Genomic DNA, 16,967 nt, shown 5'->3' on the forward strand with positions numbered 1-16,967 from the left:
TGGTGGAAAAATTTTTAATTCAAAAAAAAAATTATTAATTTCAAAAATCAAGCAACGCTCAGTTGTGTGCCGGTTGGTGCAAATGCCGATGGCCAAACAACTAGCCTCCAATTAAAAATCAAGCAACGCTAAGTTGTGTGCCAGTTGGTGCAAATGCCGATGGCCAAACAACTAGCCTCTATTTAAAAAAAATCAATCAAGCAACGCTAAGTTGTGTGCCGGTTGGTGCAAATGCCGATGGCCAAACAACTAGCCTCCATTTAAAAAAGAAATCAATCAAGCAACGCTAAGTTGTGTGCCGGTTGGTGCAAACGCCGATGGCCAAACAACTAGCCTCCAATTAAAAATCAAGCAACGCTAAGTTGTGTGCCGGTTGGTGCAAATGCCGATGGCCAAACAACTAGCCTCCATTTAAAAAAAATCAAGCAACGCTAAGTTACGTGCCGCGGGTACGAATACCGATGGCCAAGTAGCTAGCTAACCCTTCTTTAATCATCTACCCTGTTCCTACCCTAGTGCCTCGTCCTCAACCCTTGCTGTCGTGTCCCCAGGCTATTGAGCGAAAGCTTAGGCCTAAATACAAAATTTACTATTACGCCGTCTTCGACGTAACAAATATACTGAAATTTTTATACAAAAACATATCAAGAAAAGACTTCACCAAATAAAAAATACTAATAATGATAATAACTTTTTACTAGATGACAATTTAAGTGCTAAAATAACAATGTCCATCCCTTACAACCCGTAATTTTTCAAATTTTGTTCAAAAAATTTGAAAAAATTAAGTATACAATTTTACCCTACTATTCAAAACAAATTGGACAGTGTTATCATTCTTGGAAAGGATAAAATTGATAGGCTCGATCAAACCAATGTGTATCATTTCTCTTGCGATTCTTGCTCTGCATCATACGTAGGTGAGACAAAGCGAGCATTGAAAAAACGCCTGAACGAACACAAAAGTACGAAGAAAAATGAACTTTTTGTCGCTACACACATGAAAGAATCCAACCATAACTTTAATTTTTCTCAAACCAAAATTCTAGATCATGAACACACAATAGATGAGGTTGGCGTCAAGACCAACGAAACGCTGCTCAAACTAACACCTGATTTTTTGGAATTTTCATTCGTACTCCCAAAATTAGCTCTTACTAATCGTGTGCTTAGGCACTGACCCTCAAGTCATCATGGAAACAACTGAGAGCAGAACGACATGTTTAACAAACGACATAATCAAACACAAAGGGATTATGTTCTATAAGTTTTCAGACATGTAATTTTTCTTTTTCGTTACAGCTAGACACGTCAATGAGTTGCATCATTTTTTTAACTCTCACAATTCTTTCTTTATTTAACGCTCCATCAATATTATTGGCACTTATTAAATCAAAATAATTCTTGCTTCTTTCATGTTTATATTTTTTTATTTAATCAAATTTTTTTTTTTCCCCCTTTGTTTTAAATAGCCATATCATTGCCTTATTCAATCCACTGAACGGTTCAGCCTTTTGCATTACTTCATATTCTAATAAATTAATCTTTATTCATTTTCTGCAAAGGAACCCAACCAAAGTTAAAATTTTCGCTTGTTTTCTTTACACGAGCATATACCACTTGCCTTGGTCAGACCAAAATTTTGAGAATCTCTGGCTCTAATTTTATTTTTGTGCCTCCCAATTGCAAAACATTTTCCCGGGCACATATACGGCCATCATACATTTTAAAAATATTCGAACCAATTATACCTTTCACATCTATCGGGAAGTCGCGTGGGACCACATAAAACGTATAAACGAGGCCATGTAGTGGTATTTCTACTATACCCAACGTGCTACGCTCGCCGTGCGTATCTCCAATAATTTTAACTTGAGTCCCATTGTTAACGAAAGTGTCTAGATGAAGGCAGTCTTTCTTTACGATCGATATCTCTGCGCCTGTATTGGCGTAAAATTTTACTTTACCATTTCGTAGCCAAGAGCTTTTCAAACATATTAAAGGGAAGAGAGGTCTTACCTGCTTTAAATATATTTATAGTTCTATAAGAGGGTTCGTATCTACTATCTCCTCGTTCTTTCTCTTCCGTTCGTGGGCTGCTTTGAAGCAAATTATTTATTTTCGTCATCCTATCTACGTACGCGCTCGTAGTCGGTGGTTCTCTTCCCTGAATATTGACTTCACACGACTCGTTAACAAGTTGTCTTACGGGCTGTGTTAAGCTCGGAGTACTGCTATTGGGCTCCTCGGTCTCTACCTGCCATGTGTATGCACCTTCGTGCGTTTCGTTATCTGCACGTGTGCCTGCTACCCCTCTACCACTGAGCATGTTTATCACCTTATTGCCTATTGCTGAATGCTTTATGTTTGGGGAGCGCATCAAGCATCGTTGGAGTTTCAATTCCCCGCGTTTACTCTTGCGTCTTGCGACTCCTTCCTGAAATTCGTGGTGGCCTCGTTTCCTCGTTGTTGGCCCCGATTATTAAACCCATTTGATATTGATAGTGTCCTCTATAACCATTACCTTTACTTGTATTATTATATCTGATTCTATTATTAAAATTTCGTCTTGCTCCGTTTGACCTATTATAATTATCAGCATAACCATTTTGTGGCCGTTGGCTGATGTACGAGCGGTTATTAGTGTTGGTATTATAGTCACTATTATAATAGTTATTGTTATTGCGGCGCCTGTAATCACCATCTTCATATTTTTGTTGTTGTTGATAATAATTATTATTACCATAGAAGTTGAGACCATTTTGCCGCGTAACATAAGATGAGTTGTTGTACGAAGTTCCGCTCTTGTTCTTCCTACGGCAGATTCTTCGCACGGTACGTCGAATGGTTTATCAGGGTGTCGTAATTTTCCAGTTAGTGCATCTTCATACAGCTTCTCGCATTCCTTAGTAGAGTGTGTGTAGTGTCCTCTACAAAATGAACACCATTTATCGTCTTCGTCAAACACACTCATTATGTACTCTGTCTCTAAATTTCCTGTGTTACATAGGAATTGTACGGTCCTTGTCCCATGTTACGCAAGCCCATTTCGTTGTCTACTTTTGTGGCTGCTTCTGTAGCTTCCTTTGTCGTCGCCGGCCTAAGTCCGGCTATGTTCTAACTCCATGGTGCCCTGATGCCATACACAAATTTTTTAGCCGCTTCCCTATCTACATTTTTTTTTTAAGTATTCTCTTTTCTATTTTCCGCAGGTGTGGATTTTAATCATGAGTTATTATGATTCTATTACATAATCTTTGGGCCCGACTGTAGTATTGTGCGATCGATTCACTTGGGTACTGCATTAACATTTTCAACTCTGCTAATAGCGTCTCCGCGCCCTCTATGCTTCCACATGGTCGCGAGAGTGCTAGTAAAAATTCATCGACCGTATTAAATAGTGAAAGCCGCGCACGAAGCTGGTCTGCAGCTATACCTTTTATCTTATTTCTTAATGTCCCTATAAAATATTTTTCAAATGGCCGCGAAACTGTTGTCTTCGCTATCTGTACCATTTTTTTAAATAGCGGGAAGATAATTGGGTCCCCGTCTTTGGATCACATTGGTTTCTGTTTTAAGCATTTTTCTACAAAATTGAAGTCATCATCATATATACGTATGACGGTAAAAATGATTATCAGAATTGTTTATAATAGATTTAGGTGTCATGTGACAAACTTGACCTCAACTTTTGAAATTATTAATAGCTCTTTTTTTCACTCACGAGATTTACACTAAATGATGCAAAAGAGAGAAGATTCTTGTAATATTAAATTAAGTATCACCCTGCTAAAATTTTGCTGAACAAAATTTGCATTCAACATTTGTTTCGCTAGAATAGCCTGTTTTTGTAAGTTTTTTTTGTGCAGAGCTTTTTTATTTGTATCTATTTCGTTTATTACATTTTCTTCTGAACTTTTTTTTTCGATCTTATTTTACTATTTGTGACAAAACAAATTTGAGGTTTTTCATAAAAGACTGTAATGTTAATATTATCTTGCATTATTTTTTTTTATAATAACTGTTTTCATAGTTTTCTTTAGTTTTTCATTAATTCTGACATGATCATGATGTTATGGATCATAATGACCGCTGTCACTATAATTACCAGAAAAAAAGTTTTAACTTTAAATTACTAAAATTATTTTCGATCCTATGGGCAAAAATAAAATCTTCATATTTAATTGTCTAAATAATATAAAATTGAACAAAACTTTTAAATCTTACTTCTGTTCTGAAAATGGCATTTCTCAGGAATAGTTAATGGATGCATTCCGTATCAATGCTTGGTGTATCAGATCTGAGATGGATCCAGTACACGGATTAAGACATAGATATTTAAGCAATATCATATTATCTTTTATAAAAAATTTATAGATTCTTGCAGTATATTGTAGTACGCCATATTTAATGCAATACACGTAACTTTTGAAGTATGAAATTGTATGACTCATAATTTAAGACTTAAAATAAAGCATTTACTCTAAGATTGTAATGTTTTTTTCTGAGATTTAGTATTGGGAGGTTATCGCGCGAAGCGCCACTAATATATGTATATCACATCATTTTCCACGCTCTCCTTTGACCCTCTCTAACATAGTTCATACAGTTGCAACACCTAATGCAAAAGTAGCGTACATCAAACCGCCAGGCGCCATGTTGTTGATAGGACAACTTGGTTACTACACAGGCAGTTAAAAATAATTGAATTCCTAAATCACATGTTTACATTCAAGAGTTTACTTGGCTTGAGGCGAGGTAGAAAATGAAGTATCTGAATACTTTGCAAACGTTAGCAGAAACTTCCAAGCAGCACCTTGCCTTTACGACTATAAATTAAACTTTAAAAAATAACATAGAATCGTTCCTTGATAAGCTCTTTTCAAAACTGAAAATTAAAAGACTGCTACATAGGCTAGATGATACTATCGAGTATCTCCTTTTTCTTTCGGATGAAAAATTGGATGAGCATAAAAAAAAAACGACACATAATAATTAATCATATCGATGACTCTAAACGGCTCATTTTACTAACCTAAAAAAAGCTAGATAAATCAAAGGAAATTGAAAGAAATAAAACTTATTTATTATCAAATGAAATCAGGCGAAAAATGTATAATTTCCGGTACTTCTTTAATAGAACGATAGCATCAGATTGCATTCATAAATTTAAAGAACTCCTCAGAAGCTACACAAGTTTACGAGGTACACAGTCCTACTTTGAGGAAGACATACGTAACGCAATTTGTACTGCAGGCGTTAATAATGTACCACAGACTAAAATTTTTGACGCCATGATTGAAGAAGAGCAAGGAAAATTAATAACATATGACCGCTTAAAATTGATTTTCTCAAAGGGGAGATCCGGGACTGCAGGAGAAACTGCTCCCATGACAACGTATGATGCTATAGGTGTAACGACACTGGTCATCACTCCTATAATTGCCCAACAGAGGAAGGCTATCATAAATGCTACTACTGTGGAAAACTCCAGTGCACCATTATAGAACACAAAAAACACTGCAGGAGTGCTTCATCAGGTGAGGAGAAGAATACAATTGGGAATTTTAAAGGAAGGAAAAAGAAAGATAGTCACGAGTCAAGGACTTTTTCAAATAAAAAGGGAAAAAGGGAGCATGACAGTGAATAACATAATTAAAATGAAAAATAGAAAAAAGACAATGACAAAAGTAACAAAAATGAGAATGAGACCAAAGGAAAAGGTAGAAATTCGAATGGCAAAAATAACAAAGACACATAAGCTGATAATAAAGATAAGACTGTTTCTCTAAACCACAATGTTGTCTCTTTACTGTTTCTAAATTCTGTGGATAACCTAAAGACTGATAATTGCAACCTGATTAAACTTTTTGCTGATTCGGGAGCGACTGATCATTTAGTTAATTCTCGGCTGGTAGTTATAAATTTGAATCGCAATCAGACAGGCAAAATTAAATAAACGAGAAAGCACGGTTGTTCGTAGGAAGAATAATATTAATGATCTGACGTTAAATAACTTGATTAACTCCGAATCTCTGACTTGTTAAAGTAAGCACTTGAAACAAAGATAAAAATCAGGTTGTCAAAAAGTTTTCGTATCTATTGACGAATGGCTCGGACGAACCTCGGTATAATACCAAGAAACGAAGCTACAAGGGAAGACGGCAACATCGGTAAAAATGTCGGGCAAGAGGAAGTTATTGAAAACGATCCACCATGTACTAAAAATTTGACCATGTCACACACCATACACTCTTGCTGTGGAAACTTGATTAATAACTGTAGATTACTTGATGTGTGGAAAATGCGGCTATAACTGCCAGTTGTAGAACTGTTAAAAAGACAGATACTATCAACAAACCTATCTTAAGGCACTTTAGATTACGGATAGGGGGCTAAAACTGCCTTAGCCCTGAAAAATCTGGAAAAATCCATGTGCATAGTGTACTGTAAAAAATTTTTTGAAAATTTTTCCAGACCCCAATCTACTCATGGGTTCGCTATAGGCCCAAAATAATGAAATTCAGTTCTTTGAAGATATCTTCACTATTTCTCAACCGATATCAAAAATTCTTATTAGAAGTTAAAGACGAAAATAATTCATATTCACCAAAATTTTAACAAAATTTTTTATGCCAAATTCAAATTTTGGGAAACGTTTGAAATTTTTAAAATTGCGTACTTTTAAGAGTTTTGTCAGTACAGACTCGAAAAAAATCTATAGATTAAATTATATAATATTCTATTGCTATGAACTTTTCAAGATTTTTTATGACTTGGCAACCTAAATGAAAAAATTAAATCCGTTTTTTCACCCATTTTTCGCTAAAATAGCTTCAATGTGTCTCAAATAAACTATAGGAAAAATTGATATATCATTTTTTGGCACTTTACTTAACTTATTTATACTTGAGAATACTATAAATGATGTGAACTTTTTGTATATTTTCATAAAAAAGTTAGTATTATTCATAAAAATAAAGATGATGCGGAAAAATGATCACAAACCCAATTTGTTAAACTTGTGACGCTTTGGCATATAGTAAAATGTAATTTAATTTAAGTTTTTTACTTTTAAGAACGCATTAACTTTTTAACTTTTTAGAAATTTCTCAGTAGCTAATTAAAGTACAAAAAAAAAAAATATGAAAAATTTATTACATAATTTTTTTAAATAAAGACAAACATAAAATATGTCTTACATAGTTTAAAAGAAATGAGTTTCATTATTCATTAAAATGATGACTAATTACATCTAATATCACACTTTTGTTTAACTAGTTATACATCTGATTTTCTGAATAAAAAAGTACTTAAAATATAGATGTAAATAATTAAAGAACATATTCTAATCTTTGTCACTGTCGTCGTTAATAACAGGTATTCCAATATGTTGAAGAAAAATTTGTAACAGTTTTTCAGCTGGTCTAATTATTTTAGACTGATATCTCGCATATGCTAAGTAGTAGATAATTGATGCCACGTGAGAACAATAGCCGATTGTTCTCATGCCGTTTGCGCACTTATAGCAGTATCTCTGTATTACAATGTACTCAATAGTACTGGGTATGCAGTCAATAAAGTAATTGTATGTCTTCTTGAAGATGTGTCGCGATCGAAATTTAAACTTGACAATTGTAGGTGTCTCTTAAGTATTCTATAATAATTTCATTATTTTTATCTATGATTTCTGCCGGATATAATACTATTGGTGTAACTGGTGAGTTCCTGTAAATAATATTTTTGAATCTCTTTCGATCATTTCTGGAAAATCTTCAAAGTCACGAAACTGCAATTTTAAAATTTTACTTTTTCTACGTCTCTGTCTTCCTGATTCTGCTTCCTCAGCTAACGTATTTTCTTTGTTTTTGTGACATTTTACTTGCAATAACACTTTACTTGTAATTGATGTACTTTCATCAAATCTCTGACAGAATAAGTTATTTAAAAAACCCACTATTTGACAGTAAGTTTTTACATCAGGTAGCATTTTATTATCAAATTGGTTATGGAAAAACTTCCACTTCTGACTGATAACACCATGTACTGCTTCTACTACCTATCAAAACATGGTTACTAATAAAGAATAATTTGCTTCAGCTGTCGTAAGTTGTTTTCTTTGGCCTTTTAGCGATGGCATTAATACATTCAAGCCTTTTGATTGTAAATGATTTTCAACATCTCGAAAGCCGCGGTCTATAATTAAAATATCAGACTTTAATTGTGTTCCATTTCACTTCTAAGAATATCAGCATCATTTTTATTCGCTACAAAAGTCCAAGCACGTCAACGATACATCCATCTGTTGTACAGGTTGTAAAAAGCTTGACAAGATAAGTTTTTTTTTTACTAAAATACGATTTTCTTTGATATTCGTTGTTAGTGCTTTTCTCGTGTCTAAGGTAAGTACCATCTTACACTGTCAGCTGGTGACAGAAAAAATTAACCAACTTTTTACAGTCTGCCAATTATAGGGGATATATTTACAGCTCCAAGCTACAGAAAAATGTATTAAATAAGATTCTTTACGCGTTAATGCATTGTTAAACATTAATGTTAGTTTGCAAAAAAAAACAGCTTTTCAAAACAACTTTTTACAGTCTGCCACTTATTTAAACGAAAGACCAGACTGTTCAACATACTACAAATTTATTGGCAGACGACTACTCCAAATACTAACTTTTATATAATACTATTAGTTTGCAAAAAAATAAATAGTACTAGACACAATGTTTTACAGTCTGCCAAGGATAGTGTAGAGTTGCGCAAGCATAAGGTTGGAGAAATTTCACATGGCAGACGAATTTACGATGTATATATATTTTAGACGTACTGGTGAATTAGCATTTTTTTCCCAATAACTCGGAACAATTTTTTATAGTCTTAAACTTGTTTTAATTTTAAATAACATGAATGGCAGACAAAAAGAACTCATAAAGGACACTGCAAAACTGTTTTCAACTTGCAAAAAAAAACCAATTATTTTTTACAATGTTTTCCAGTCTGACAATTTTTTCTTGCAATATTTAGTTGTTAAATAGACAAACTACAAAATGGCAGACGATTAATTATGATATTAGTGTCCATGTAAAAAAAAGAAAAAAAAATTTATTCCCCATACTGGCCTCTTACAGTATTATAACAAATAAATCAATTTTTTCCAGTCTGCCGCTATTTTGCAGCATTAATCAGTTGATTAATTAACAGCATATTAATAGGCAGACGTTGTTACTCATGGTAAAAGTGTTAATTAAACAGATTAAACAATTAATTGAACAAGTTAACAATTTTTTAGTTATTTTGTAAGCCCAAAACTTTGAAACATCATATTATGAAAAATTTTTTTCGACAGCTGTTCAGAAGATGAAAATGTTATAAGTACATATGTTATGAAAAACACGAAAATATGTAATTTTAAAAGCATAGAAAAAAAAAGGAAAATTAATGTTGCTGGTAAAGTACAAGAAGTAATATTGCAGCGGGATTTATTTGGCAGATTAGTCGGCATCTCACTAGAAGCGAATATTGATCTGGAAAAGGTATTAGAGACAACTTACGTAATATTAATAATCGTAAATTTAATGTTCATGAAACAAATCGCATTTTTATTTACATGCACCAACATATTTCAATCCAGTTGTTTAATTCTTCTGTATAACCGAACAGAATACTGTATTTGTATTTCCCATAATATCAAAAGTAAGAAAAATAAATTTATTGCTATTTATTTTCCAGATACTTTTTTTCTTACGACTATTAGTTATACGAACAATGTGTGAATTTTAGAATCCGTAATTAATATTTCTAGGTCACAGCTTTGTAAATAAATATACTTCATACTACTTTCACTAATTTTGATAGTAACTTAAATATTTTTAGTATTTACAATATTCCGTAAAATAAATTATTTATCTTACATTTATTTTATTGAAACAAAAATTACCACGTATTTTTTAAGGAACTGTTCTTTCAGACTTCATGGAGGCGTTTTAGTTATAAGTTTGGCTAATATGGTCCAATTTGATGATGGTCTTTCTGTTTGGTTGCAGTTTGGAGTAGGAAATAATACCAGGTTTATTAATGTAAACGAAATCAGAAATAGTCTGGGCAGCCTACTCTGCTCTGCACTACCTGCTTTTCACGCGTTCACTGGTAGTGATTTTACGCCAGCATTTCATAAAAAAGGGAAAAGCAAACCATTTCAAATATTACGTAGTAACAAAAAATACCAAGAAGTTTTTAGAGATCTGGCAGATCCAGCATTAGTTACTAACGCAGTAGAGACCATCGAACAGTTTGTGTGCGAAATGTATGCAACAAAAAAAAATAAATTACGAAACATAAATACAGTAAATGAAGCGCGATCTGTATTGTTTACACAAACGTATGGCGTGATGAATGACATGGAGTCATTTAAGAAATCTGTTGTCTCTGCTGATGCATCTAATCTGCCACTATGTTCAAGGGAGTTGCTGCAACAAATCTTAAGGAGCGCTTACGTGGCACATGTATGGATAAAAGCGATAGAAAATATTCCTTCATCATTAGATGCAACCAATTATGGTTGGATTTTAAGTGATGATGGTCATTACGAATTTAAATGGTTTGATGGCCCTGAAACACCAGAAACCATCAAAGAAATTCGATTGCCAACAGAATATTCTCAAGGTATGTTATTTTTAAAATAAATTGTCATAAGACAATGCAGTTTATTTTGAAATTTTTCGCCGATAATGAGTGTTATGTAATGTAAATTCTTTTTTTTATTTAACAGAAGAAGAAGACGAGAATGTGTTGCAGGAAAACGAATCTTTGCATGATGATAGTGATGATTTTGATTATAATAGTGACGCGGAAAGCGATATCAGCATTGACATAAACATGTCTCATGAAGGCAAATCTGATGAAAGCTCTTAATTAAATTTATTTACTTATTGTATTTTCTAATTGAAATTTTTTTTTTTACTGTTTTATACGATGTAATTTGTAAGTGCTAACTGTTGTGAAAATAAAAAAAAAATTTCATACGTATAACAAAAACTTGTACCATGAATAAGAACGTCTGCCAATTAATATTTAGATAATTAATTAACTAATTAATGCTGCAAAACAGCGGCAGACTGGAAAAAATTGATTTATTCGTTACAATACTGTAAAAGGCCAGTATGGGGAATAAATTTTTTCTTCTTTTTTTTACATGGACACTAATATAATAATAAATCGTCTGCCATTTTGAAGTTTGTCTATTTAACAACTAAATATTGCGAAAAAAATTGGCAGACTGAAATACATTGTTAAAAATTGTTGTGTTTTTTTAACAAGTTTAACCTCGTCTGCCTACACATCTAACTTTGCGAATAAGTATGCCCATAAATTTAAATGTCATATTTAATTACAAATTTGCATTGATTAAAAAGGTAGACTGTAAAAAATTGTTCCGAGTTATTGGGAAAAAAATGCTAATTCACCAGTACGTCTAAAAAATTACATAGTAAATTCGTCTGCCATGTGAAATTTCTCCAACCTTATGCTTGCGCAACTCTACACTATCCTTGGCAGACTGTAAAACATTGTGTCTAGTACTATTTATTTTTTTGCAAACTAATAGTATTATGTAAAAGTTAGTATTTGGAGTAGTCGTCTGCCAATAAATTTGTAGTATGTTGAACAGTCTGGTCTTTCATTTAAATAAGTGGCAGACTGTAAAAAGTTGTTTTGAAAAGCTGTTTTTTTTTTTGCAAACTAACATTAATGTTTAACAATGCATGAATGCGTATAGAATCTTATTTAATACATTTTTTTGTAGCTTGGGGCTGTAAATATTTCCCCTATAATTGGCAGACTGTAAAAAGTTGGTTAATTTTTTCTGTCACCAGCCGACAGTCTACCTGCGATTAAATTAAGTTTATCACTACCGATATCATGCCCTTTTCTAACATTAATTACAGTGTGATTATTAATGAGATCGCTTCTACAAACAGATTTTAGCCCAAAATTTTTCGCTAATAAATTTTTTTCAAAAGCTTTTAAGATAGAAGCACAGAAGTCGGAAACGTGTGGTCGTTTAAGCTCAAAAATAGATGAAATAAGATTGTTCGAGTTGCCATTTCTTAATTTGAATAGAGAAGCGACCAAAGCTTGAGCAACGTTTCGGCATTCAGAGTCTCTCATGTTAACCAACATGTCGCGTCATTGAATCACATTTTTTCAACTAAGACCAGTGAATGCTTTAATTCGCTCTTCAAAAAGTGTGAAATCGCCAATCTTATCTGTGAGTTCTTGGTCAGCTGACACGCACATCGACTCTAACATCGTTGATAAATCATGTACTGCAACTGAACATGCACTCGATACAACTTTTATTATATAAATTTCATCCTCACAAAACTTTTTATTGAAAATGTGATCGTTGCAACAGCGATTACCTTCGGAAATGTATATCCTTGCTTAAAAAAAAACTTGTTTTCGAGCAATCAATGGTACTTATATTATATTAGAATATTTCTTACGTATAAATCAGTATGAATGAGTTACAATTGGTCTTGGAAATGGTAGTTCTACTTTTTCAACTTCTTCAGACTGTTTTGAAACGGGAGAAGCATGTACCGAACCATCGCTACAACTTAACTGTTGAGACGATGAACTACGCTTACATTCTTAACTTACAAGATTACTATGATTTGGTCGACTTTGATCCATTTCTAGTTTTATTCGCTTAAATAATTTTAAGAGAAAAAAGGTAAGGGAGACCGGGGTAGTCTGGCCACCCTAACTTTATCACGTTATTATTAACGACTACTTGATTGTAGAATAATTTAAAAAACGCAAATAAAAGGGGCCGGATGTGTAGAAATAGTATTGAATTTGTTGAGTTATTTATTTATAATAAATGTAGTTTAAATATGAAAAAGTGAATGCGTCTCAAACTGGCCATTTTACCCAGGGCCGGGGTAGAGGTGGCCATACCCCGGGGTACAGTGGCCATCGATTTGAAAGGTTATTTTAAGTGTTGCTAGTAAACTTACGTCTAAAAATTAAAAATTTATGTAAATTAATAATTACTTACATAACAGATCGATAAATAAATATGTATATCGACATAAATATTTTTCTGTCAGTATTCGCTCCGAGCCGACACAGAGGTTGCGCCCTCTCTAGCCATAATCAGGCAACAATTCTTGCATGTAAACAAACGAAGAAATATATAGTAATACATTTTAAAAACATCATTAGCAGTAATATTTTTTAATTTCCTATAAAAGCAGCGATCATGTCACGTAAATAATTATGCAAAAGTCTTTATTGACCTTAGAAAAAATATTATTTATGCGATTACCTTAAACAAGAACATATTTTGTAGGTAATCCTCCTTTTAGCAGTATAACCTTTAATGTAGGAGCTTCTGTGAGGACATCAAAACGAAGCATGCGATGTTGTATCGCAAACTGTAAAAATACAACGACCAATTCATGTGATTTAGAGTTCTATCCATTTCCATCAGAAAACCGTGCAGCAGAAAGACGTAGAAAATGGTTGGAAGCGATGCAGCCAAAAAACACTGATGGTTCTCCGTGGGAACCAACACCTTATTTTCGTATTTGTTCTCATCATTTTGCAAATAATAAAAAATCAGATGATCTTCTGCACCCTAGTTATGTTCCACAAATTTTTGATGAAGAAAGCAGAGTAAGGGTGAATGCAGCTGTTCATAGCTATGAATGTGATGTAAAACGTAAACATATTTCTGATTCTGCAGCTGCAGTTAATGATGCGCCAGTTAAAGAAATAAATCTGCAGTCAAATAAATTTCAAAACATTACCCTCAGTAACGAGCCAGAAAAAGAAAAAAAACATTGCATACAAGTAGCTAACAAATCTACTCAAATAAGTTTTATTCAGACAGTTGAGCAAAAAGAAATTTTTTTGTGTAATTTATTCAGTGGTCCAGTGACATGTGAAGCTCAAACTCAAATTACATCAGAAATGGTAAAGAAAGGTAAAGAAAGTTGAAAATAGTGAAATCTGTTCGAAAGGATTTCATGGATTTGTAAGTCTGTCTAATACGAATCAATTTGTCGATCTAGCTGGAGTGATGCCTCAAGTGTTCCAATTATTGCTCAAAATTTTGTCTCCAACAACGTTAGACTATAGCCCTAATAGACAAATCACCATTGAAAATCGACTTCTTCTGTTTTTAGTAAAAATGAAAAGTGGAATGACGTTTTCTGCAATTGGAGTACTTTTTAACATGCATAGAACAACAGCTTCAAAAATATTTTACTGCACTTTAGAACACTTGATTGCTAAATGTCAACATTTCATTTTTTGGCCATCAAAAGAAACTGTGCAAGCAACTATGCCAACTTCCTTCAAGCAAGAGTACAAGAACTGCAGAATAATTATTGATTGTACAGAATTTGAGGTGGAACAGCCAGTTTCTATAGAGCAAAGAGTCCAATTTTACTCTCATTATAAGAAGGGATACAGGGTTAAAGTGCTAGTAGGGTGTACTCCCTCAGGATTTATTTCTCTTTTGAGTAAGTGCCATGGTGGACGTGCCAGTGACTCCCAAATTACTGTATCATCTGGTATTTTGGACCTTTTAGAACCAGGAGACCTTGTACTTGCAGATAAGGGATTCCCTCAGATTAAAACTTTGTTAGATGATTCTGGAAGAGATTTTTTAGTTGTAATGCCTCCTTTTTTAGAAAATAAGCATTTTACTGCAAAAGAAGTTGACAAAACCTATAAAGTGGCAAAAGTAAGAATACATATTGAGAGAATTATGCAAAGGATTAGAACCTACAAGATTGTCGACAAGTTTACCACAGAAATGCTTCCTTATGCTGATGATATTATATTTATGTATTGTGTTTTAGTAAACTTGCAACCACCAATCATTGACCAAAAAATTTAAAGAATACTGTTTTTTTATTAAGTAAATAAATAAATTAAATTTTTTTATTGTTATTTAATATTCAGTCTTTTATTTTTATCTAATTTACTAATTTAAACTTGACTTATTACAAATTTTTTTTGCACTTATATTTAATTGATTTTTTTAAGGCATAGAATTTTTAATTTACATTGCCGACATATTTGATTTAACAAACTAAATATCAGAGACATTGTTGTAACTTAACTTCATTTAATATCACAATTCTGCTGACTCACGTTTTATCAAAATTGTTTTACATTGTGTATCTATGTAAAGAAGTCATTGTTCAACTTCAGAGTATACTGTAGCTGTATTAGCTGTAACTCCCTTTTTGGATTTTTGTTTACAATAATTGACTAATTCTGGTAGGAAATTTTTTATATAAAAACATTCTAATTTGGGTATTACTTCCATTAAAAATTCTTCATCTCTGTATACACTTACTAAGCAGCTCCTCTTCGGAGACCAAACATAGAGGTCACATTCACTCAATCCCATGGCGTACATAAGTACCTGGCACTGAGTGTAGTACTTGTGTGAAGCTTGCAAATGCATTCTGTCATTATGCAGATATAAGTAAGGTACATTAAACTTCTTTTCCTTATTATTAAATATAGGCTTGCTCCGACAACTTATGGGACATTTTATTTCTAATACCTTGACAATGCAATCTTCATGAATAACAACGGCATCAGGGCTGGCACACAACCAGGGCTGTTGTGGCATTACAAACACTCCAATAAACTTTACATCTTGTTTAAATTTTTGAGAATACTCGCGAATCGCTTTCTTTTCGTTCTTTATTCCGTACTCCAGAGCTTCACTTATTTTGTTTTCCTTCTGAGAAAGAAAATCTTGGACAAGTTCATTTTCAGTTTTTTTTGTTCTACTTTTTATTCGATGAGCTTTTGAACTAGCACTTATCCTCACTTTTCTAACTTCAAACCATTTATCACACTCACTTTGCTTTACAGTTTCAATACAGATTTGAATGATGTCTAATTCTTGACGACATACATGAGTATCAAAATAAGATTTTACTTCCGGATCACTGATTTTAATATTTGATGAGTAAGTAGTGCTACTCATTGACAAATGTACCAAACAAATTGCACTCCCCTCTATCACACTATTTTCACATTTAGTGACGGCATGATGTACAATATCTTTTAAAATAGACTGTACAAATTATACACTGTTCACTTCTATTTTCCAATTTCAAAATTTCTCTCAATGAACAATTTAAATCTAACAGATCCTCTACTTTAACATAATAAGGCTGAATATCGCAACAAACACTTGATTTTTTTTTAAACACGTCTGAGACAACGAGTGGTTTTGCATACAAATCTTTTCCCAGCTGAGCATCGGTGGGCTTACCCCACTGTTGTTCTAATGATGTTTTGGACAGACTTCTATCAACATTAACATACTCTATTAAAGCAGAAATATGCTTACATTTGTGTCCATCAGCTGTAACACATGTGCATGATGCATGTGTGACATATGTATTAGTGTCTAACTGAAAAAATATGCAATTCACATTTTTTTTTTTTTACTTATCGTCCATTTACAAAGATCAAAATTTTTACCTCTAAGCTCACTTTGTAAGGATGTTCAGTGACACTGGTTGTTCTTATAACACTGCACCTTATTAACCTGCAATCACCTACTCCCTTTACTTCTTCTACTCTCTGAACATGGGAAAGAGATAGCATTTTTCCCTTAACGAGTTTTTGAGGCTCAAAATTTATCGAATGAGTGACGGGAGAAAAACCAGTCCGAATTACAACATCCATCATTAGGTATGCTTTTTAAAATGAGATTTTGACATTTGTAAGATATATTTATATATATATATATCACTACTCTTTGTTTACATGCAAGAAAAGTCGTCAAATGTCAGCTTCAGAGGGCGCAGCCTCTGCATTGGCTCGGAGCGAATACACATAGAATAAAGAGAAATATATATTTTTCGGTATATCGTTGTAGAAATTGAATGAAAAATAATTACGATGTTTTTTAAACT

At 33.0% G+C, this 16,967-nt stretch overlaps 2 protein-coding genes across 2 annotated transcripts in view; one reads left to right on the forward strand and one right to left on the reverse strand.

Moving 5' to 3' along the window:
* Positions 1-16,967, reverse strand: part of Vps11 (vacuolar protein sorting 11) — a 204,864-nt gene that overhangs the window by 153,239 nt on the left and 34,658 nt on the right. The gene's annotated exons all lie outside the window — the stretch shown is intronic.
* LOC111643661 (uncharacterized) lies at positions 14,357-14,917 on the forward strand. Its single transcript, XM_089592255.1, has one exon. It carries the CDS (start codon positions 14,357-14,359, stop codon positions 14,915-14,917), a length of 561 nt encoding a protein of 186 aa, XP_089448381.1.

This window comes from Copidosoma floridanum, unplaced genomic scaffold (genome assembly GCF_036245765.1).
Source record: "Copidosoma floridanum isolate Cflo_tuat_1 unplaced genomic scaffold, Cflo_Japanese_pri ptg000015l, whole genome shotgun sequence".
NCBI lineage: Eukaryota > Metazoa > Arthropoda > Insecta > Hymenoptera > Encyrtidae > Copidosoma > Copidosoma floridanum.

Bases quoted from the DNA above. Each gene is read 5' to 3' on its own strand.
- LOC111643661 (XM_089592255.1), top strand. From the start codon at position 14,357: ATGCCAACTTCCTTCAAGCAAGAGTACAAGAACTGCAGAATAATTATT.